This window comes from Pelobates fuscus, chromosome 3 (assembly GCF_036172605.1).
Source record: "Pelobates fuscus isolate aPelFus1 chromosome 3, aPelFus1.pri, whole genome shotgun sequence".
NCBI lineage: Eukaryota > Metazoa > Chordata > Amphibia > Anura > Pelobatidae > Pelobates > Pelobates fuscus.
Window position 1 is genome coordinate 146,153,590 of NC_086319.1, and position 25,786 is coordinate 146,179,375.

Below are 25,786 nucleotides of genomic sequence, written 5' to 3' on the forward strand. Positions count from 1 at the left end.
TGAAAGGTGTCCCTAGTGGGCAATGTAAACACTACTTTTTTCTATTAAAAGTCAGTGTTTACAGCAAAAAGGGAATCATTATACTCACCAGAACAACTACATTAAACTGTAGTTGTTCTGGTCACTATAGTGTCCCTTTAAGTATAATTTACATAAGTTTGATTTACATTTACTCAATGACATTCATTTTGGAAAGACATATAGTGATGTTTTATTTAATTGTAATTTGGTGCTTAAGAGATTAACAATTATAGCAAATATATATATATATATATATATATATATATATATATAATAAAGTGATATCGATTATGCTTTTAATTATTGTATTCATTTTGTAGGACTTTCTGATGGAAACATTTATAATGTTTAAGGATCTCATTGGAAAAAATGTTTATCCTTCTGACTGGATGACCATGAGCATGGTGCAAAATAGGTAACACCATTTTACTGATACTCGAAATAGGTTTCTATAGATTGTGATTGACATGTTGTTTTGATTTATTTCACGCATATATCTGTTGAACATTGTGTAAATAAAATGTATTATTGTGTTTATATATTTTCTAATATTGTGGTTTCATAATATAACAAACAGAAAACTTTTCAGAGAAGATGCAGGGTTTACATAACAGTTTAATGATAACTCCACTGGCCACTCCTCAGATTGCTGCTAAAGCTGCTTCCTTGGGCAGTGCTGCAGAGTAAGTAGCACTACCATTCAGTGTCTCCCCCCTCTGCATGCAGACACTGAACTTTCCTCATAGAGATGCATTGATTCAATTCCTCTCTATGAGGAGATGCTGATTGGCTAGGGCTGTGTTTGACTTGTGTTGGCTCTGCCCCTGATTTGAAGTATTGTAATTGGCTCAGACCATCACTATTGTCAGCAGAAAGTGCACAGGTCTGAGGCAGACAGGGGCAGAACCAGCAGCTACCTACTTGAATGCAAGTAAGATTTTATTATATTTAGGGAGGCAAGATGGGACCAGGGGGGATAGATGGTGGTTTGAACACTGTAGGGTCAAGAATACATGTTTGTGTTCCTGGCCCTATAGTGCTCCTTTAATACATTTGTTAAAGAAAAATGCTAATGGAACACTCACATATTAAAGAGCTAATTAACCAAGCTCTGGTGTGTAGAACCTTTAGGTCCGTAACCAAAAAGTAACTTTATATTCACTAAACAAAAATAGTGTAATTGACCCTTTTTTAGAATACGGTAGGTAACTAATCTAGGTAATAGTATATTTATACTCATAAAGATAGAGCTTTCATCCTGGCTCGGTATTGAAGCTCTGAGTTGTTAAGGACCACACTACCTTCTTTAATAGTGCAGGGACTCAGATATGTGGTATTAAAAATGCATATTTAACTTTATTTCAAATATATAGAAATATAAAAGCAACAAAAATGCAATATAAAATACCAACCTCAAAGTTAAGTCCTTGTTAGAGTTCTAGAAATGTATTTCACAGTTTCTTTAGCTTTTTCAATCTGGTATAATATTTATATCCTTTCTTGTGCACTTCATTGATTTCAGACGTAGATTATTGGCTCTTCCCCTCCCTCACGGTGCATTGTGTACCACGCTTCGTTCCCAGATTAGACGCGGCGCAACCTCATTTCCAGGTTGGGTCACGTAATTTCTGATTTTCTTGATTCAACCATATAGTGTCTTGCTCTATGATATGCATTCCAAAATGTGTTCCACCACTTGTGGAACTCAAAATACAATCCAAATTGATTGAAAATCGGCCAGACATTCATATTATTGATGCAATTATAATAAGGAAAAAAAGAAGAAAAAGAAAAAAGATGAAAGAAAACAGGAGTATTCATATTTATACCAATTTAAGTAATTTTTTATCTCTTACAAACATCATCATTCATATTAAATAACAGGTGTACTATTAAATATTACATTTTAAATCACCATAATGCACTATTCCCTTTTTAAAAAAAAAGTATCTAAACTTATTTTATTGCTCACTGATTTGCACTAATACTGCACTTTAAAGGTGTATAGCTCTCCGCTGTATTCTATTTGTCATTTCACATGTGCTTTTGGAGGATTACACATACAGTGTGTGGTAGCGGAAAAACAACTATAGTTTGAAGTTACAGATTTTTACATTGTTTTATGACACAGCTTTTAGCACACACCCCTTTTGTTGTCTTTTGGGATTGCATAGTACATAAAGTTATCTATCCGGCTGGGTCACTATATCAGTCAGTGACCGCAAATCAACAGAAGTATCCACAGATGAGAGGAAAATAGCAGTTTAATTTTTCATATATATATTTTATTCATCAAGGTTAGAAAGTCATGGTCAGTCATTGGTCTTAAATATGTAACAGACCCCATGTGAGGTGTGGCTAAATGCGAGAGTGAGGATATAAGTCAAATAACAAGTAGAAAAGTAAAAAAACAATGAAAATAAAAGACAAAAATCTACATATGGACTGGTGGGAACCCAAAAATTCTCATCTCAGTACCAAGGTAAAATGCAGCTGTTTGCGGTGAGGAAGAGAGAGTAGAGAATGGAGACTGTGTACATGAGTGTTAGGCAGTATGTCATGATAATTAGCTTTTCCACCTATGGAGGGATGTTCTTGGAGAAAAGAAAGCCAGGGATTCCAGGTCTTAGAGTATCTATGTGTCATAGCGTGACAGATCTCCTCTATTACCTTTATGTTTTCAACTTTTTGTATCCAATCTCTTATTGAGGGTGGACGGACTCTATTCCAAAAAGTCGGGATAAGTCGATTAGCCGCTGTCAGTAGATGGTTCGCTAAGGAGGTTTTTAAATTGTTGTAAAGAATGTGGTAGCAGAAAAAATATTACCGCTGTGGGTGCAAACGGGAGTTGGACATTTGTAAGGATGTGTATGAAGGAGAGTATTCACCTCCAAAACCCTTGGATAAATGCACATTGCCACCAGATGTGTGAGGGAATACCCATGGATTAATGACACCTCCAACTGATGTTAGATAAGGGTGGAAAACAGGTTTTGAAGTTGTGTGGGTGTACAGTGCCCACTGGAAATGCGCTTATAGTTACTCTCTTATGCTGCTACGTTTTGTGAGAAGCCATGTATAAAAAGGAAGATTTTCTTCCAGTCATCTGGAGTGAGGATTATTTGTAGTTTATGTTTTCCATTTGGCAGTACATTTTGGTAGGTCATCTGGTATTGTAAGAGCTTGTAGAGGAGGGAAAGGAGTTTTCTGTTTGAGCTTTGGCTTGTGCAATACATCTCAAACTTGGTGAAATCGCGTAAACCCTCAAGAAGGTGTGAGGTAATGGTTATAAAGTGTGTGAGTTGATTGTTGTGGAATTGTTGCAATTTTTTATGATTTATGTTTTCATTGTCTTTCATATAATATGCTATATCAAAAAACAATACCAGCTCCTTCAGAGCGAATTATCTACCCTTTTACTTGTGAGTGCCATACTTATGCTCAGTGATATTTTGGCAAAAAAAGACAAAATATACTTTCTCCTTTTTCTCCCATCTAAATGCATACATGAGGAAATTTAGCCAACAAATCTATAATTTGCTTCATTATGTTTGTTACCCTCCTGAGAAGCCCCTTTTCCAGAGCACCATTCACTACTTCTTCAACTCTTCAGAGGGAATGTAATGGTCACCATTCTCCCTTATTTTTTTTAAAAAATTACTTTTCTAAACTTAACAACTGTATTCTGATAGGATGATACAAGGAGGTATGAAGGACTTTGAACACACCATTCACATTCTACATATTAATTTAGGCACCAGTAGCAACCTGCAATGTCCTGTATCATAAAATCTTATTGTAACTGTACACATTCATACTTTACACATTATTTGTCACATAACTATCAGTGAGCTCTCCATAACCTTCTTTCTTACTGTAGCAGAGCTCCAGTCCTAGCATGGACTCTCCTCCGCTGGGTACTCCAAGATTGGCTCAGGAACAAATAAAATACTCCAATAGATCAGTCAGAGGTAGTAAAGTATTTCAGGAATCTCCCACCTCATCCCCAGCAACTGGACGACACTCAGCTTTGGGGGTATAACTGGTTTTAATGGAGCCACACAAAGCCTTTTATGTGAATCCCCATGCAAGGGGTTTCCTGATACATATTCCAGGGACATTCCCCACTGGACCTGAGAGTAGACCGAGACAAAATACACAACATAATTATATTAACTCTCCGGTCCAGGACATATACAGTAATAACACCCCAAAATATACAGTTAACAAAAAGGTACCCCCTCAAGTCCTATATCCCCAGATAGCCTGGATTTGAGCGCCCAACATATCTGAAAAGCGCTCAGATCCCACAAACGCAGCTGAAACGCCACCGAGGTATAGTTTAGACCGACCGCACACGAGGCCCCTGCCCAAAAGAGTTCCATGAAATCAGACTGTGCGGTCGGTCTCTTTCAGGAGTACAAAACAAGCCAAAACTAACGAATGAATTGTTCGTGCGTACACTCATCCCATATATCTTTTTCGGAAGTATGCCCCCCCCAAACGCCATTCAGTTCGTATGAATTCCGACGAATATAACCAGAGGTGGAAATCCCAACGGTGTTCACGCCGTTGAATGTCCAATTTTAGTTTCATGCACTCGATGACCAAACAGCGCTGTCTCTGTTCGTGACTAAAGGTGGCATCCGCCAGGTGTTCGCACATACGATCGGCGGCCAACCAAACCGACCTCTTAGAATGTTGGTGTTATTGCGGTTTATGGAGGTGTTACTGGGGTCAACAAGCGGTTCACTCCACATATGGGTTGACTGGCATTCAGTGATTTGTTTGGTTTCCGAACAGAATACTGTTAACATGCGAGGTGGATACAATTTACTGAACAACCATGCGAATAGGGGAAATAGCTTGATAATCCAGGAAGAGGGTGATCTGTCCCACACACAAAATATTAAGCAAAACATACGCAAAAACAGGGGAGAAGATACGGATAGTCCATAGAAGGAACAAAGTGTACTTCCAAAGGTTCATTCTGCTACACTTACTTAAAAACTAATTTCAACATCAACATCTTTACTCCATGAACGCTTACACCTTTTCCATCAGCCTTCCTACTTCCCATAAGCAACTTTACTACATCATCCTTCTATACCCCATAAATTATGCTCCTACTTCCATCTCCTTATTCCCACATTAGAGAATCTCTATCTCAAGTGCCTTTGCACAAAAGCCCCGTTTTCCCCATAAGCACTTTTTATCCATTAGGTTGTATATCTTTTTATTCTATTTTAAAGAGGGAAAATCACTTTTCATGTTGTTTGTAGTATTATGTTGATCTATATTTAATAAAAATATATATATATTTGATGTGTGCAAAATAACAATAAAAGTAGAAATCCACACCTCTTTATCCTCTGAATTAATTTGGGGTGAGTTAGCCATAGTCCCCTCCATGGGCATAAGGTAAGGCTATTTAAAATGAATAATGGTGGGTTGACAGATCACTTGCAATGGATGGGGGTTAAATTTCCATTCTCGCTTCCTGTCTGTTATTGTTATAAGCTTTGCCCTTTACTCTTGGCAGTCAGCATAGAGCCTACAGAGAAAACGAGAAATTAAACAATGTTTTTATTTCTCATCTTTAAGGCTTTGCTTTGCTTAGCATGGACTGGATTACTATGTTATTTGTTAAAGATTTAATATAAATGGAAAAGAAAATGGAGTATCTAATGGAAAAGGTTAAAAAATGTATTGGTGATTTTCAGTGTTTTATTCTATGTATAGATAACCTATAGCATGCAAGGTGTCTTTGCACAGCACACAATGCTACCAGACACAAACATAACTGGCCTTAAAGGGGTTCTAATGGGACTTTCAAATATATATGCCAAATTGCAGGGGGGGGGGGGGTAGGGTGGAGCAGCCCTCTATTAAGTTCCACGTTTGGAGAAGTATATATGTTGTGTAGTATGTGTTTGGAGCACTATGTGTGTTTATTAGTGTAATTGTATGTCTTGAAGATTGTATCTTGCAGTTTGACTATATGAGTGTGTGTGTGCATGCAGCAGTGTGTGTGTGTGTGTGTGTTTAGCACTGTGTATGAATCCTGCTGTTTGTGTTCTCTGGCAGTGTACATTGAAGGGGTGTCTGACAGTTTGTATTGTGGCAATGCATTGTGTATTGTGGCAGTTTGCATTGGTATAGGTTTGTGTCTGCCAGTTTTATATCAGTGGCTATGTGTGTATTCTTTGACAGTGGCTGGAATGTATTTATTTGTGTGTTTCTATGATTGGCTTTTTATGGGAGTATATGTTAGAGGCATACACACACACGCAGATTTTTCAAGCAGCCTGCACACAAACATATAACTTCATAAGAAGCCCCCGCAAACACAACACCTCTGACTACCCACATACACAACTCAACCCCTACATGCAATGCCCCAAGCAAATTCCACACATACGCACAACAAGCAGCCCTGCACACAGAGCCCACATTTACACACATAACATGATAACCATCCCACATACATACATAACACATACAATATCACTGCTCATGCACCTACACAATATTACATAGTTACATAGTTACATAGTTACACAGCTGAAAAGAGACTTGCGTCGATCAAGTTCAGCCTTTCTCACATTTGTTTTTTGCTGTTGATTCAAAAGAAGGCAAAAACCCAGTTTGAAGCACTTCCAATTTTGCAACAAGCTAGGAAAAAAAATCCTTCTTGACCCCAGAATGGCAGTCAGATTTATCATTGAATATTCTGTTTTTGCAAGTATGCATCTAGTTGCTGTTTGAACATCTGTATGGACTCTGATAAAACCACTTCTTCAGGCAGAGAATTCCACATCCTTGTTGTTCTTACAGTAAAAAACCCTTTCCTTTGCCTTAGACGAAATCTTCTTTCTTCCTGTCTAAACGCATGACCTTGTGTCCTATGTAAAGTCCGGTTTGTGAATAGATATCCACACAATGGTTTGTATTGGCCCCGAATATATTTGTATTATGTTATCATATCCCCTCTCAGGCGACTCTTCATTTAGACCGATTTCCTAGAATTTGAACACTAATCTATTGTGTGGAACTGTATCAAATGCCTTGGCAAAATCCAAATAGATCACATCCACTGCAACACCCTGATCTATACTTCTACTTACTTCTTCATAGAACACAATCAAGTTAGTTTGACATGATCTGTGCTTCATAAAACCGTGCTGATTTTTGCTGATAACCATGTTCTTCTCAAGGAATTCTTGAATATTATCCCTTAATAACCTTTCAAATATTTTCCCAGCCACAGAAGTTAAGCTCACAGGTCTATAATTTACAGGCAAGGTTTTTGAACCCTTTTTGAATATAGGAACCACATCTGCCTTCCTCCAATCCTCCGGAACACTTTCTGAAAGAACAGAATCTTGAAAGATTAAAAACAGAGGTTTACCTTTTTCTAAACTTAGTTCCTTAAGTACACGTGGATGGATACCGTCATTCCCTGGAGCTTTGTTTAGATTAACTTTCTTTAGTTGCTGCAGCACCTTGTCTTGAGTTAACCAATTACAATTATTCTGCACGTTTTTAGTAGCAATCATTTGCACATCTATTGCCATGGGTTCTTCCTTAATATATACGGAGGAGAAAAATGTTATTTAAAATTCCTGCATTTTCTTGGTCTTCATTAACTAAAACCCCTGTTTCAGTTTTTAGTGTACCTACACTTTAATTTTATTTTTTTTTAAATTTGTGTACTTTAACAATGCTTTGGGATTTGTTTTGCTCTCTTTAGCTATCATATTTTCATTTTGAAGTTTAGCAAATCTAATCGCCTTTTTACACACATTATCTGCTTCCTTGTATCTTTTATAAGATGCATCTGATTTGTCTGATTTAAATGCTTTAAATGCCCTTTTCTTATTTTTAATCTCTTGTTTTACTTCTCTACTAAGCCACATTGGAGGAGAAAAATGTTATTTAAAATTCCTGCATTTTCTTGGTCTTCATTAACTAAAACCCCTGTTTCAGTTTTTAGTGTACCTACACTTTAATTTTTTTTTTTTTAAATTTGTGTACTTTAACAATGCTTTGGGATTTGTTTTGCTCTCTTTAGCTATCATATTTTCATTTTGAAGTTTAGCAAATCTAATCGCCTTTTTACACACATTATCTGCTTCCTTGTATCTTTTATAAGATGCATCTGATTTGTCTGATTTAAATGCTTTAAATGCCCTTTTCTTATTTTTAATCTCTTGTTTTACTTCTCTACTAAGCCACATTGGTTTTAATTTGTTTCTTTTATATTTATTACCCAATAGTACATACTGAGAAATGTACCTTTTTAATATTTATTGGAAGATGATCCATTTATCCTCAGTGTTCTTTTCACTAAAGAGTTTATGCCAGTCAATATATTGTGAAGCTGCCCTTAACTTATTGAAATTGGCCTTTTTAAAATTATATGTTTTAGTATACCCCATGTGCTTTAGTTTTTTTGAGTTTATTTCAAAGGACACTATATTGTGATCACTATTTCCCAAGTGCTCAACTGCTTGAATGTTGGACAAAAGATAAACATTGTTTGTTAAAACCAGGTCCAGACAACCGTCCATTCTAGTTGATGCTTGTACAAGTTGTGACATGAAGGTGTCATTTAATAAGTTTAAAAACCTAATTCCCTTTGCTGAGCTACTAGTCCCTCTGTCCCAATTTATGTCCGGGTAATTAAAATCTCCAATAATTAGTGTTACCCAGATTTGCAGCTTTCTCAATTTGCTCAAACAGCTGTTGTTCCTCGTCAATATTAACATTAGGTGATTTATAACATATTCCAACCAATAGTTGGTTTCCCTTTCTTTTCCCCCAAGCAGATATTTACCCATAAAGCTTCCACAATTTCCTCATCACATTCCACTTGCTTAAGATTTAGATTTAACTCATGGTTGACATACAAACATACCCCACCACCATTCTTGTTTTTCCTATCCTTCCTAAATAACATGTACCTATTTAAGTTAACTGCCCAGTCATGTGTCTCATCCCACCATGTTTCAGTTATGCCTATTATATCATATTGTTTAGTGTATGCTACTGCCTCTAGTTCCCCCATTTTGTTATTTAGGTTCCTTGCATTAGTAAGCATACATTTAATATCATGAGTCACTTGTACTTTTTGTGAATTATCAACATTACATACCTTCTCTGTTCTGAGCTTGCCCCTCACCCCGTCTCCACCCCCCTTATACTGAGCTAAAGCCCATCTCCTTTCTGTCCTATCTCCATTTTGTAGATTGCTATGACCCTCCCCCCATTACTTGTTTAAAATCTCCTCCAACCTTCTAGCCATCCTATCCCCCAGTACTGCAGACCCTCTCCCGTTCAGGTGCAATCCATCACTTCTATAAAGGTTGTACCCAAACGTAAAGTCGGCCCAGTGCTCTAAAAACCCCAAACCCTATTTCCTGCACCAAGACTTAAGCCACACATTGACCTCTGTAATCTCCCGCTGCCTTTCCACTGTAGCACGTGGCACAGGTAATATCTCAGAGAATACCACCTTGGAAGTCCTTTCTTAAGTTTGCTACCTAATTCCCTGACATCATTCTTTAGGACCTTCCATCTTCCACTTACTTTGTCATTGGTACCAACATGGACCATGACCGCTGGGTCATCCCCAGCCCCTCCCAATAATCCATCCACTCTGTCAGCAACATGCCGGACCCAAGCACCCGGAGACAGCAAACTGTCCGGTTGAGCCGATTGCCCGATTGCCCTGTCTACTCTCCTAATGATAGAGTCCCCTACCACCACAACCTGTCTTGCCTTCCTTACATTTTGATCCCCACCTGTACTAGAGGGGCTGTTACCTCGGCTGTTAGAAGTAACAGCTTCCTCTAATACAGCTACTCCTGAGCTGATGCTCCCAACATCTTCACTCAAATGGGCAAATCTGCTAGGCTGCACTAAATCAGGACTAGCTAGCCCTTTCCTCTTCCCTCCCCCCCTGCTTCCTCGCCCCACTGTCACCCAGCTACATGCCTGTTCCCCATCTGTCTTATCTCCTCCCTATCCACTACCTGTCCCCACTAAACTCTGCTCAGTGAGCAACAGACTCCTCTCAAGATTGTCAATCTCCCTCAAAGTTGCGATTTGCTTCCCGAGATCTCCCATCTGAGCTTCCAGAAAAGCCACTCGCCCACACAACCATCACAGAGGTATGGACCCTGGACGGGTACATCCAGGCATGCATACAAGCAACAAGATGTGCATTGAGTCAAACCAGCAATCTTGCTAACACTCATTTCCCCAGATACAGAACAATAAAACAATTACCTTGTTAGTTTAAACACATTGTTAGTTTTAAAACTCCTGGTTTTCTAACTGCTACTTGAAAGAGTCTACTTAACAAAGTCTGCTTTCAAGTAATGTGAGCAAGCTCAGTGAGTTAGGGGTGTGCCTTTATGGGCTTACAAATCCCGCACAGGTGCAATTAATGAACACTCCCCCGATCAATCAAGCAGCAGCACAAAAGAGGAAGAAAAACCAGAACACAGAAAAAAAAAGAAAATTAAAATTAAAGTTATAAAATAACACATACGCACAGAAACAACCCAACAAAGCTGCCTCAAATATCTATCAATTATACGAGTAGAATATGGCAACAGACACACACGTTAATGTAAAAAAATAAAACAGAACTGGCACGCCATGGACCTTCAACGTTTTTGGCACCTGGTGGATAAAATGCTGCCTACTCCTGTTTTATTCAGTGGTGTAAATTCTATAGAAATTACAGTTCCTCTATAACCATGTTTTCTCTAGACGTCCCCCTATTTCAATATACATCAGCCTTCCATCTTACAAAACCTCTAAAGAATCATACCCCTCTTCAGTGGCATAACAAACATATAGAGGGCCCTAATGCAAGACAATTTCTTGGGGCCCCCCTCTAGTGCAAGGGTTATTAAAAGATAAATCCTTAACTATCGTGCAAATCCCACAATGCTTTGTTAGCTGGAGTTTTACCATTTTCCCATCCTTGGAGGATGTATTTGTGAGCAGTGTATGTGTGTTTGAATGTGAGCATGTGTGTTTTTTAATGTAGTGGTGTGTTTGTATGTACTGTCGGCATTTGCATGCAGTTGTGCATTTTGCGTGAAGTGTTGGCATTTGAATGCAGGGGTGTATTGTGTTGGTATTTGAATGCCTGTATGTATTTACATATACACATATTCTTCCACACACAAATACACAAATATACTGGCATAAATACACATTCTTACTGACACATAGTTACTGACACAGATGCACATATAGACTGACACACATATAGATACACACATACTGACACATACACACACATACTGAGACACACATACATACACACCCGTACTGACACAGATATACACTGACAGATACATGCACTCAGTGCACACATACAGTGACCTATACACACACAGTGACCCATATACACACACACGCAGTGACTACCCACACACACAATTGCCCCCCGACAAATACAGTGACCCCACACACACATAGTGACCTACGACAGTGACCCACACACACAGTGGCCTCTACACACACACACACACATACACACAGTGGCCCTCACACATACACAGTAACCCACACATGCACACACAGTGACCCCTCCCCACACACACAATGTATGTGTGAGAGCAACTGTGGGGGGTCACTCTGTGTGTGAGTCACTGTGTGTTTGTGAAGGACACTGTGTGTGTGTGGGGGGGGGGGAGGGGGGGCACTGTGTGGAGGCCACTGTGTGCATCCACACACAGATAGTGACCCACACACATACTAATGCAGTCCTACCTTCAGTGCAACATCTGGCATGCCAATTTGACCAGCTTCTCTCTTCAGCCGCAGGGATGACATCATATACCAAGAGCAGACAGTATCCATGCAGGGCCCTTGTGAACGGGACACCCTAGGGGCTCTCTTATTGACACTATCCTGCTTCTAGCTGCCTTGCCTCAGACTCACACAAGCCAAGATTCATGCTAATGCTGTGGGACTGCATAGTTCATTGTTGTTCAAATACCATATTTGGAGATCATATTTGGAGTCTATGGTGAAATTAGCGATGCACATATACTAAATGCCCTTCCTTTTTATTTTGGACAGGTATTCCATCAAATTTCCCTACCCGTGAAAATCCCCTTTTTAATGGAACACCGGAGCATTTCAAACACAGCATAACAATGTTGATAATATTTTATAACTCGGGATAGCTCTGCTGTTAGTGTTTTATAAGAGTAAATCGTAATATGGGAAATACATATTTTTGTTTAAAAGCTAGTCTTACTCTTTGGAAAATTGGCTTTATGTGTGACAAATTCCTCGTTAACTTTTTAGCTGCTACTGCTGCAGCTGAGCATTGTAATGTCATCACTGTGTCGCCAAGGATACAGACTAATTATTCAGCCCTGTATGTATACCTTGTCTCATTCCACATTGATACCATAAGCATAACAAGTGCCTTCACTTTCCATTTAATGCTATTTTAGCTACAATATAATGGCAGTATTAAAAGTTGCAGTTTAAAAAAAAAAACTAAAAACTTTTTTTAACATGGACATTGTATGCTATGAATTATGTTGCTCAACTCTTTGTCATTCAGTGAGTTAAATAGAGTTCTTTTGCTGACTGACATATTTTACTAATTTGTTTTATCAATATTCGTCTGTTTCCTATGAATAAAATAGTATAATTTGATGTTAATAGTGTTAGCTTGTGAAAAATATTTACAATTAGAATTCTTAACAGAGCCGTTGGTTGCCAAGACAGCTTTCTTAGGGAGCCTCAGGAGAGGGGTGCAAATGCTGTACCACACTTTGGGAGGCTTTCAAAATAAGAGAGAATAGCAGGTGCCTATTCTACCCAAATCTACAGCTTTGGGGGGCAGTGTGCATGGGTGTGGTGGTCATCCTGCACTGCTTCCTTTTGTGCGCTGTACTGATGCCAAAGCCAAGATGTGACATCACCCCAGCCACTTTACTGGGCTTGCATGGGAGCTGCGCAGGCAAAGCACAGTGGTTTAACCCCTTAAGGACCAAACTCCTGGAATAAAAGGGAATCATGACATGTCACACATGTCATGTGTCCTTAAGGGGTTAAGCACCCGCATCTGTGCACTCCAACTCTCCCAGGTAAATGTAGAGAGGATAGGTGAATCTCTTAAAAATAAATACATAAATAAATAAAAATAATTTGTGTGTGCAGTCAGAAAGTAATCAGACCCTTTCATTTATTTCAATTTTTTTTATGTTTCAGTTTTATGCTACAATTGTTTAAATATTATTTTTTTTGCACACATTAATCTAAACTCAATCCAATCACCATAATGGCAAAGCAAAAACTAGCAAAATGTGTCCTGAATCCGCCGTCTGGTTACTGCATACTGAGGGGGAAGCAGGATGGAGTACTTGCTTCCCCAACAACTACACACCAGTTGCTGCAATTCCTCCACTCCCTTCTCCAGTGCCCATAATCGAAAGAGGAAACTGCTGGTAACTGTGTATGTAACTGTCTGCCTGTAACAGTATGTGTGACTGTGTGTGTGTGTGTACCTGTCTGCATGTAACTGTGTGTGTGACGGCTAGCCTGTGACTCTGTATATGTTACTGTCTGTCTGTGATTGTGTGTGTGTGTGGCTGCATGTAACTGTGTGACTATCTGTCTATGACTGTGTGTGTGTTTGTGATTGTGTGTGGCTGTCTGCCTGTGACTGTGTGTATTACTGAGTGCCTAGAACTGTGTGTGATTGTGTGTGTATGTGTATGACTGACTCTATGACTGAAGGCAAGTGTGTGCGTGTGTGTCTGCCTATAAATGTGTGACTTTTGGATTTGTAAATGTGACTGCATTTGACAAAGTATGTGTATAATTGTCAAATACAGTCACACGTATCTGACTATGTGTCTGACTGTGGGACTGTGTGCATTTAACTGCAAAATTACACACAAGGGCCTACACACATTACATCAAATTATTGTGAGATTTAGTACAGTGGTACTCAGTCATAATGTATACACATTACACTGTGGGTTATAGTTTGGGAGCTTAGTGATACACTTATAGACATAGGAGTTTTATTGTTGTGGAGTTCTGTAATAAACCAGTACACAACACATAGTACTGTCAAAGCTTTTTTTTTCAATGCCCCTCAGTGATAAATTGATAAACACAGCACAGTTTTTTAATACTAAGAAGATCAAGGAAAATATGTTAAATCCAGAGCTCCAAAGTAAAACAACTTGCACAATGATATTAAGAAAGTGTCCAATAGAGACAAGAAAAGGACTCCATTCCCAATTTAATTTTGTTTTTCTGTTTTTTTGTCTCCTCCCCCTCTTTTTTTAAAGCCAGAGCAGAGATGTGTTAGCTACAACTCCTATCATTGCTGCTTATAATGGTGGTCAAGCCATGATCACAATATTGTAATAAAACTGCACTACAGTGATACTTGTTCCTCCAGATATCCTTACTCTTTATTCCATGAGTTCCTCTGAGTGTGGTATTGCTATCTTTGTGAGAACTTTCGTTGCTCGAATGCGAACATCTGAACCGTGTTATGTCAGTCACTCCATTCCTATACCTTCTAGCCAGCTATAGCAGCACTGGATAGGGAATTACCAAAGCAACCAGGGTGAATGCGCTGTAGTGGCGTTGGTAAGAGAGCAGAAGGTGCTCCTGTGGGGGATATTTTCTGCTATCCCTGTCTATGCAGAAGACTTGCTTGACAGGTGTGATAAAAACCTGTTACCCGCAAAATTGCTTGCACGATGCACAGATGAAATGTTATGCTCTTTTAAAAAAGCAAAATCAGTTTTGGGCATGCCAGGTGCCCTTTAAATTTTGAATTCACCTTGCATTCTCACTTAATTGAATAACCCTGCAAAAGAATGACTGGAAATTTTGTTGGTGCATATCCCAGCAGAAAATAAATAGCAATCTTACTGATAGCAGAACAAAAAAAGAAATACATTAAAAAAAAAAAAAATTGTAAATAGACCCAGGAGAAACTATATAAAATGAGGCAATAAAAATGCACCATAAATGTCTAAAGGTCCATATCAATGATAAATGTTCCAAATGAACGGTAGAGCTTCACTCTATTATGAATCTACAATAAAGCAAAATCACCAGATCACAGTACTTTCTGTAAAATACACTTTTTTAGTACACATGGTTAAAAACACTTTCTCATCACAGAATTAGTTATAGGCATCTCAGAATTTTTTTTTATCATTAGCAATTTTGGGGGCCCGGGTGCCCTGACCTTGAGCTCTGCCTCAGAGTCCGTTCACAGGGCTGTTCCTGAGTCCACCCGCAAGGATGCAGTACTTAATTGGATGTGTGTATAGTAGATGTAGAATTAGAATGTGTGTAATGGATGCAGAATGCGTGTGTAAAGTGGATGCAGAGTGAGTGGAAAATGGATGCAGTGTGTATAGTGAATGCAGATTTTACATTTGTATAATGGATGTAGTGTTTGTGTGTATTAGATACAGTGTGTGTAGCGTATGCAGTGTGTATAGTGAATGCAGAATGTGTGCTGTGTAGTGTGTGTATAGTGAATACAGAGTGTGTTTGTGTACTGGGTGTAGTATGTGTTTGAGTAGTGGATGTTGTGTATGTATTATATGCAATGAGTGTAGTGAATGTAGTGTATGTGTGTATTAGATGCAGTGTGTGTAGTGTATGCAGTGTCTGTGTATAGTGAATGCAGATTATGTGTTTGTGTAATGGATGTAATTATGTGTGTGTGTATTAGATGCAGTATCTGTGTATAGTGAATGCAGAGTGTGTGTTAGTGTAGTGAATGCAGAGTCTGTGTTAGTGTAGTGAGTGCAGAGTGTGTGTTAGTGTAGTAAAAGCAGAGTGTGTGTTAGTGTCAGGGCCAGCCCAAGGCAATGTGTTGCCTGGGTCCATAGGTGTTTGTAGAGATGTGTACTTGATGTAGTGTATGTGTGTTTGTAGTGCTGTGTACTGGTTGTTGTGTATGTGTGTTTGTGGGCTGTGGGAAGGTATGTAGTTTTTTTTTTATGTGCAATAAAATGTATTTCCCCCCTCCATGCCTCTTACCTATTGGCAGGAAGGGGGAACATGAGATTCCCTAGCGGTCCAATGGCACAGGAAGGTTTCTTGTGAAGAGGGGGCCCAGAGATCATATTTCCATCTCCTCCATCAGGTCCTTTCCTCTTGCGAGCTGTGAGAGTGAAAAATACCTGCTTTACGCTCTCTCTCTCTCTCTCTCTCTCTCATTTTCTTTCTTTCCTGGTTTACTCAAGACTGAGTGTGGAATACCACTAGTGTCTCTATTATTGGTTCCAAAAACATATTATCAAAAATGCTTCCTAAACTTTGTAAGTCTGCTAACTTAGAATACATAAGGAGATATGCAAGCAAAATGTATTTAATCTTTCAAGATTATTTTCTTTTGAGCATTGTATCAGAGAATTGGAGAAAGGCAGTGGTTCTTACAATCAAAAACAGTTTAAAATCTCTTCCCGGAAATTATAGGTTTAAGCTTATAGGTAAGCTTAAATTCTGAGGCTGGGAAAATATTTGAAGGGTTATTAAGGGGTAATATTCAGATAACATTCAGAAATGCATTGGGATAAACAAAGTCAGTAGCAGAAATCATCATGGTTTTATGAAACATGGGTCATGTCAAACTAAATTGCATTCTAATTAAATTCTACAAAGAATAAAGTAGACGTATAGATCAAGATATTGCAGTGGATGTGATCTACTTGGATTTTGCCAAGATGTTTGAAGTTTTCCACACAGTTTTCATATTAAAAAAACTGGTCTAGGTAAACGTTTTTGTTCTTGGGTGGACCGTTGGCTTAAAGAAAAAGAGCAGAGAGTTACCATTAGTGGTATATTTTTTAAGCTGGACAAATGTGGCAAGTTGGTTTCCTCAGGAAAACTATGCAACCTATTTATAAATGATTTTGAAATCTTACATTCCTGGCTCTCCTATTCAGAGGGCTTGGATGAGTGGCTTGAAGCCATGCTTCCAATCCTTCAAATTGCGGAAATATTACATTTTGTGCTTAAATGCGGGAAACCTGCTCTAGGTTCCACAATAACATTAATTAGATAAAGTTCCTATAGTGAATACAGTGTTCCTTTAAATGCCTAATCACACAATGCTTACTAAATCAACTTATATTTCTTAAATTAAAATACTAGCAATAAAATAAAATGCACTCTACAAGCAAATAATGCTCTAGAATTGTGAAGCCAAACATTGGTATCTCAGATGTCTGGGAACTACATCTGCCATGATGCTAAGACAGCCTTCAATTCCCCAGGGAATAGCCTATGATGCCTTATGGCTGTTTTGGCTCTGAAGCTGAAAAGTAAAAGATCAATGAATATATCAAGAAATTGATTTGTGTTTCAGCATCTTACCTTTCTTAATACTGGTTATAACACGGTATATAGACAAAAAATATAATGCATCTTAAAATAAAATCTCTCTTTTTCTTGTATGATGTATTTCTCTATTTTAACGCATGTATAAAACTGCTGTAAATCAGAATGCGGTGCAAATTTATTTTAGATTCAGGGCCATCCTTTGTTAAAAAAATATAAAAAAATGATGATACTTACTTATAGTGCAGTTCTGAGACAGTGTCTTTGTAGCAGTAACTCCAGCCACAATAAGATCATAGAAAAGCCTTGTGGAACTAGCGTGCATGCAACGCAATCGTCGGCTTCTGCAAACTCAATACTTCTCAGAGAGAAGCATGGAATTAATTGCCAATCTATGAGAAGTACTAGCAGCGTTAAGCTTCATAATGCTGTGCGGGATGAAACCAAACATGTAAATTAAACATCCTAAGGATGAAGTGCCTCTTGTGGCTGTCTGCCTGACAGCCACTAAAGGCTGCTAAATGCAAGCATTGACGTTTGTTTTACAGTGTCAAAAAACCCCAAAACTGTGGCTATGTGCCTAAACCACTACCATTAGATGCATTGGTTTTGGTGCTTTAAGAGTCCTTTGAAGTAAAAAAAGCATAGGTAGTTTTAAGGACAGATGTTAGACATATTGACACAAAAGGAGTAACAAGCTCTGTTATTCATTGTATAAAAATATTTAATTGTAAAGTAGATGAAGGATTGTAAAATGCATCACAATCTGAGAACTTGAACCATTAGAAATGAGTGTTACTGTACACACATACACAGACACAAACTCACACATATACTGCTTCCATCTATTGACACAGAGTTAATGATTTAGGTTTCTAGGAAACCTTTTTTGTGCTTACTTCTCTGCATTCTGTTATTGAATTGATCCTCTAAATCCAACCTTTTAATTTAGAAAATCATTTAAGCCTATGAATTCCATTATCATTTGTCCTAACCTCTTTCTTACTTAACCGTATCCGTCGCTCAGAGATAAGCAAGATAGAACGGGTAGCCTTCCTAGACAACTAATAATGACATAATAATCCCTACATGTCAACTTCCTAAAGCTTGGTATTCATGATGCATAGTACGATCACATTGGAAATAGACTTTTGCAAATATCATTTTAACAGTGTAGATTCTTCTTTAGATTCTAAGGGTTATGTTGAATGTTATGCTATACTCAAGGGTGTATGTTCTGGATCAATGATGATTTCGATTGGTTAATAAAATTGATTGACTAATGCCACATAGTTCCTGTCAAGGTTGACTACAATAAGTGGATACATTTGATTCATGTAAAATTTCACAGAATTAAATTTACTTCAATCAGCTGATCCCCAATTTACATGGTAATGCTAAAGTATTAATAACGATTTTGGAAAAAAAGAAAAGAATAATTATGCAGACAGGAGAAAGGGAAAGTAGGGAAAATAGTGAACAGAAAATAATACTAAGGTTATGATATTGTCATTATATTAAAGGAACACTATAGTCACCTAAATTACTTTAGCAAAATAAAGCTTTTTTAGTGTATAGATCATTCCCCTGCAATTTCACAGCTCAATTCACTGTCATTTAGGAGTTAAATCACTTTGTTTCTGTTTATGCAGCCCTAGCCACACCTCCCCTGGCTATGATTGACAGAGCCTGCATGAAAAAAAACTGGTTTCACTTTCAAACAGATGTAATTTACCTTAAATAATTGAATCTCAATCTCTAAATTGAACTTTAATCACATACAGGAGGCTATTGCAGGTTCTAGCAAGCGATTATCATAGCAGGGGATAAGAAAATCTAAATCAAACAGAACTTGCAATAAAGAAAGCCTAAATAGGGCTCTCTTTACAGGAAGTGTTTATGGAAGGCTGTGCAAGTCACATGCAGGGAGGTGTGACTAGGGTTCATAAACAAAGGGATTTAACTCATAAATGGCAGAGGATTGAGCAGTGAGGCTGCAGGGGCATGTTCTATACACCAAAACTGCTTCATTAAGCTAAAGTTGTTCAGGTGACTATAGTGTCCCTTTAATGATTTTATTTTAATTATATATTATTAAAATATCGCTATAAAAAGATAATTTCCCAAACAGTGACATTGTCAATGAGTATCTTGCTGACTACGGCAGTTAGTTTACATTTTGAGAAATTAGAGTAATCTTGGCAGAGCAACATACATAATTAAAAATGCCAGCAAACCTCAGTGAACTGAAGCAACGTTGTAACAACAATGTGAGGGACTGAAAGTCATACAGAATATGATTACTTCAAGTTATTGCTGCTAAAGGTGGTTTTACAAGCCATTAAATCACAAGTGTACTTAGTTTTTCACACATGGCTTTATTTTTGTTAAACAAATCATGACACGGTGTAATATGTCATATGTTGTTGACCTGTGGTTGTATTTACCTAATTGTAAGACCTGCTAAGGAATATATGATTGTTATTATGCCCTGCTATGTAAAACCATTCACAAAGGATGTACTTTATTTTTCCCTTGACTAAATATACGCATGACTATACAGGATATGCACGAAGACCTATATACAGCATACACAGACACACACTCACACACTCACACACATGTACATTTTCAATATACGCAAGTGCATACAACAATATACATATAAATACAACCAAATGCACAAATATATGTACATATATATACACACAATACACAAGATCCAGCACACTCACTCATCCATCATATATCATATATATAAAAAAATCTATATATATATATATTTATAAATTATTAACGGAGCACTATAGGAACAGGAACACAAACATATATTTCTGACCCTATAGGGTTAAAACCACCATCTAGCCACCCTGGTCCCCTCATGCCTCTAAAAATATAGTAAAATATTACTTGAATTCAAGCCTGCAGCTGTTTGTCCCTGTTTCCTTTAGACCTGCCCACTGCCTGCTGACATCAGCAGAAGTGTTAGCCTGATCAAATCACAGTGCTTCCCCATAGGATTGACTGAGACTGACAAAGAGGCAGATCAGGGGCAGAGCCAGCACAATTCAAACACAGCCCTGGCCAATCAGCATCTCCTCATAGAGATGAATTGAGTTCAGTGTCTGCATGCAGAGGGAGGATATACTGAATGTATGGATGCATTTTAGGCAGCCATGACCCAGGAAGGATCTCTAACAGCCATCTGAGGAGTGGCCAGTGAAGTTATCATTAAGCTGTAATGTAAACCCTGTACAAATCACGTGGCCGCAAAGCAGTTTATGAGACTGCCTGCAGGGGGACTGCTTGAGTGTTCAGGCAGTCTGCCTCATGCCTAAAAAGTGAAAAAAACTGTTAAACACACATTCAAATAATATATTATACATGTATCATATATTATAAGTTAATTAAAGCATCTGATTAGCACATATATACATATATAATTTAATTCTTACTGTATTTTGCTATTAATACCAAAATACACTTAAAATTAAAAAATATATGAATTATATATGTATGATATGCTAATCAGATATTTTAATTAGCTTGTAATATAGTATACATGAAAATATACATGAAATAAATAAATATATATATATTTCAACCAATGTAATGTTATGTAATGTTATAAGCGTATCTTGATATATATTCTGACCAATCTGAACGGTCTCCTCGGAACTGTTGATCACGTGTCCATACCCGGAAGTAAATGCATATGCGACCTGAACGCATCGGGCGGCACTGGGGAATGGGCATCAGCTGGACAAGTGAGTACTTACCTAATTTCAGTTCCCTATATAAGCCATGCACTTGTAAAATGTGTTGCTTATGTCCTGATGAAAGCTCCATAACAGAGCTGAAACGTTGATGTACTTTCCTGGAATAAATAGAAGATTTCTTTGGAAAACCTAGGAGTGCCAGTATTTTTTTGTTTATATTCTCAAGCAACCAGAGCACCAGGTACCTGATTATTTTATTGGAGTGCAAGAGCTTTCTTCATTTATATATATATTCAACGTTTATATTTATCTACTATATTTACATAATTAATTATTGTATTACTTATAATTCAAGGGACCTGTCTGACAACCCAGGCGGAAAGTCTATTGAATTTAATTTACAAGCCCTATATTTAACCTTGTAACTTTCCAAAACACCATAAAACCTGTACATGGGGGGGTACTGTTGTACTTGTGAGACTTCGCTGAACGTGTAGTTTTTGTGTAAAAATATATGAAAACTAACTTTGGCTAGCATTTGTGGCTACTACAAAAGACTGTCCATACCCCATTTTGAATACCATGGGTTGTCTACTTTTACAAATGGTATGCCATGCTGGGGTAAATTTTCATTCCTGAACTACCATACAGTCCCAAAGGCAGCATAGGACAGCAAACCAACCTGGCAAATTTCAATGTGTAAAAATGAAAAAGGGGAAAGCCCTATATTTGACCCTGTAACTCTCCAAAACACCATAAAACTTGTACATAGTGGGTACTTTTGTACTTGTGAGACATTGCTGAATACAAATATGTGTAATCTATTGCAGTAAAAACTAACAGTATTATAACATTAACAGTTAAAATGCCATGCAGAACTTGAAAAATAACAAAATTTCTTAATTTCTCAAGGTTTTTTAAATGTTATTCATAATAAATTATGTTTCACATATAAATATTTGATATGAAATGAAAGCCCTGTTTCTCCTGAACAAAATGATATATAATAATTGTGGGTGCACTTAATATGAAAGAGGAGAATTATGATTGAACAGACATATCGTGCAAATTCCAGGTTTTGTTTTGATCACAACTTGTACAACTGACTCCGTCCTTAAGGGGTTAAGTGTTTATGTCTGATGTTAGATATAAACCAGTTGTTTCACTCTGTCATAACATTACTCGTAATGCACAATTGGAAATCTAAGTGGAATTAATAATACTTAGCCTATATAACATCAGAGGCAGTATTCTTCATTATACTCCTTAAATGAAGTTAGTTAGAAAAGTAAGATAACTGCTTCACCATTTTCGTTTTTTAAATGTATTCATATATGTCAGACAGTTGGCAACCCATATATTAAAATTAATTTCAGAAGGAAAGCAGTATTCTTTTACTAAGCAATTTCAAGTCCATTTATTTTATAAATGTAATTTATTTTTAAATTAATTATCTGTACACATTCGCTAGTAAATAAATACATAATATGCCAAGAGCAAAATCTTGTTAGCTCAATATGCCCTACAATATTTAATATTTCACTTAATAAAACCTGTCATATGTTTCTACATCGATGCCTTGATTAGCCGCTCTGTTTCTTTTTTTCACACTCGTAGAGATTTGGTTTAGGTTCAAGAAAAGTAGAATTGATTAAAATGTCAGAATTAATGAGATTAGGGTCATGCTGCCATGCTGACATAGATATCTTTCGCAACGTGGTTGAGAATTGAATCATTGTTTATCAATGCCCTTAAACTAAATTTGTAAAAAATTACATACTCTGGATTTTAACCACACATCTGAGTCATTGATACTTAATGAATATGGGAAATCTACATATAATACATTAGCAGCCTTTGTTTTAGCCTCTGAAAAAAAAAGGATAATAAACCCAATATTTTTTTTTTCCGGCAAATTAGTATTGAAAGATGTATGTTTTGCTTTATTAAGAATGCATGGTTGCAGGTAAGGATGTTTTGTTACCTTGTTATCCAGACATATAATATTGCTACCTAGACAAACAAAAAAAGTATTCTTCTCAAAATGATAGAAAAAAATAAAATATATAACTGTGTCAATCAGTCAAGAGTTTTGAAAGGCTTTTATTGCCCTTTCTTTGTGTATATGTGAAACTGCACAAGACACTTTAATAAAGATAATAATAACAATAACAAAAGTAATTTATATATTGCTTTTCTCTTTGCTGATCTCAAAGTGTTTCACTGTTTAGGTCACAGCAGAAGTGCTCCTTAAAAATAATAATGAAAGAGATTTGTCCAAAGTTTCTTTTAAAGGGACAAATCCAACAGAACATTAAATATATTTTTTAAGGATTAAAAAAGTTAGAATTTGTTAAATAGTAATGTATTTGTTTTACTATATTGAATTAACGAAATGTACACTTTTCATGTATTTTTCCAGGCAGTGTGGAAGTGGGGCCAATAGGCAGCCAGGCTCAACCCAATCCCGTAGCATTACTTGGAGAATGTAGCATTTATTGTCCATTTGAACAGCTAACTGTGACTTTAACTTAGTAAATGAGAACTACACAATAGAAATTTGAAAAAGAGATATGTTGAGAACTTCACACTGCTGGCTGCAGGTGAAGTTAAAGTAACCTTCTTTTTAAACATTCTATTCTATGTAATTATTCTAAAACACTTTAAAACACTATTAATGCTTTTGTTTTAGTATTAAAGATTTCAAAATTAAATGTAGAGAGAAACTGCTGTTAGTGTCCCATTAATTGGACATTATTTTACAACGTGGAGAAAGAACATTGTGAACTCGTTGGGGGTATATTTTAAAGAGCTTGCAAAAGTTGCAGTTCTTATAATCTGCAGCCTTTGCAAACCTTTCCCTTTCCCCATGGAATAGACTCTTCATGGGGTAATAGCTTATCAGAGGCTTCTCGGTTAAATGCCTCTGAAACTAAGTCCCATGCTCAAGTCCCTGTGCACAAACACACTAAATCATTCAGAAAGAATGCTGGTCTGAGAAGGAAGTATGTTGGGGGGACAGGCACGCTCTACTTATGCTGGCTCAAGGGAGTTTGACTGACTGCCCAGGTGGGTGTTTCATTAATTAATAATAAGATTACCAATTTCTCATAGAGGAGTGGTCCTTTAATGCAAGTTTTCAGGGGTGAAGCTAATCCCAGCTAATTATGCCACAGTGCAGTATCCATCCTAGAAAACTATGAGAGCGCCCAATCATGTTATGATGGAAAACAAACACCATCCAAAATTGCGTACAGCCAGAAGGAAGCATAACATAAGAAAACTTTAATTCATTGGGAAAGCAATCAAAACGTCAACAAAAAGGCACAATTTGAAGCTGTTCATAATTGAAGAAACATCTGTTGTACAGGCCTTGTTTATTATGTGTGCTGATTTAAGATGAGTTTCATTGAAAGCAATTTCTCCTTTTTTTTAAAAAAAAAAAGTTCTTCAAAACATCTACGCAAAAACTCACACATTGTTTATGAATAGAAAAAGAATATGATACGTTTTTTTAACCACTTGACTACCCAGCACTTTTGCGTTAAAAAATGTGAGCAAAACATTTATTTGAAACATATACAACTGCAAATGTATTTATAGATTGTGTTTCACATGGACATAAAACGTATATCTTGTAAATTTGAACAATTTAAATTTTTGCTTATCCTTTACACAACTTTCACTCACCTGTCCCTGGCAACACAATCATCATTACTTCCACCTTACCCCCTCCCCTCTCTATTCATCCCATGCACTCTACACATACCTTTCCAGCCTATCTCCACCAACTCCTCCCAAACCCTCTACATACATACCCTCCTACAAAACTTTCAAATCCTACTCCCACCTTCACTTTCTTTCTATCCTTCTGCTCCTAGCAGCTGGTGATGTTTCTCCAAACCCCAGTCCCCTCTCAACAAACACAGCACATACTAACCCAAGGACCCACACTAATCTCATACCCATCTCATGTTCCTCTAGATCCTCCTTCAATACTGCCCTCTGGAACGCACGCTCTGTTTGCAATATAACTAAATCCACTGCTGTCCATGACTTCTTCATCTCTCGTTCAATAGATTTACTAGCCTTAACAGAAACCTGGCTCTCCCCCTCTGACACTGCCACCCCTGCATCTTTGTCCTTCGGTGGTCTCCAACTTACCCACAACCCAAGAAACTCTGAATGTAAAGGTGGTGGTGTTGGGTTTCTCCTCTCCCCTCACTGCTCTTTTAAACCTCTTCCCACCCCCCCTTCCCTCTCTTTCCCGTCATTTGAAATACATTCAATTCACCTTTTCAAACCCTTCTCTGCTAACATTGCTGTTATTTACCTTCCCCCTGGTTCCCCTCTTCTCTTCCTTGACCACTTTGCTGCCTGGCTACCCTATTTCCTCTCTTCTAACATTCCATCCCTAATTCTCGGGGACTTCAATATTCCTATAAACCCACCTTTGACCTCTGCAGCCACTAAACTACTTTCAATGACTTCCTCCCTCGGGCTATCGCAGTGGGCAAATTCTCCCACCCATGTAGCTGGCAATACCCTTGACCTAATCTTCACTTATGCATGTACAGTAACTAATATCTGCAACACTCCATATCCACTCTCTGATCACCACCTCTTATCATTTGCTCTTGCGTACCCCCTCACCCAACAACCTCAGCCTAACC

General features: G+C 37.5%; 1 protein-coding gene across 1 annotated transcript in view; it reads left to right on the forward strand.

The window, feature by feature from the left end:
• DOCK2 (dedicator of cytokinesis 2) overlaps nt 1-25,786 on the forward strand; it is an 816,002-nt gene that overhangs the window by 656,730 nt on the left and 133,486 nt on the right. Inside the window, exon 29 of the mRNA XM_063447503.1 lies at nt 342-436. Within this exon, the coding sequence (XP_063303573.1) occupies nt 342-436 (95 nt within the window). The remainder of the gene's footprint in view (nt 1-341; nt 437-25,786) is intronic.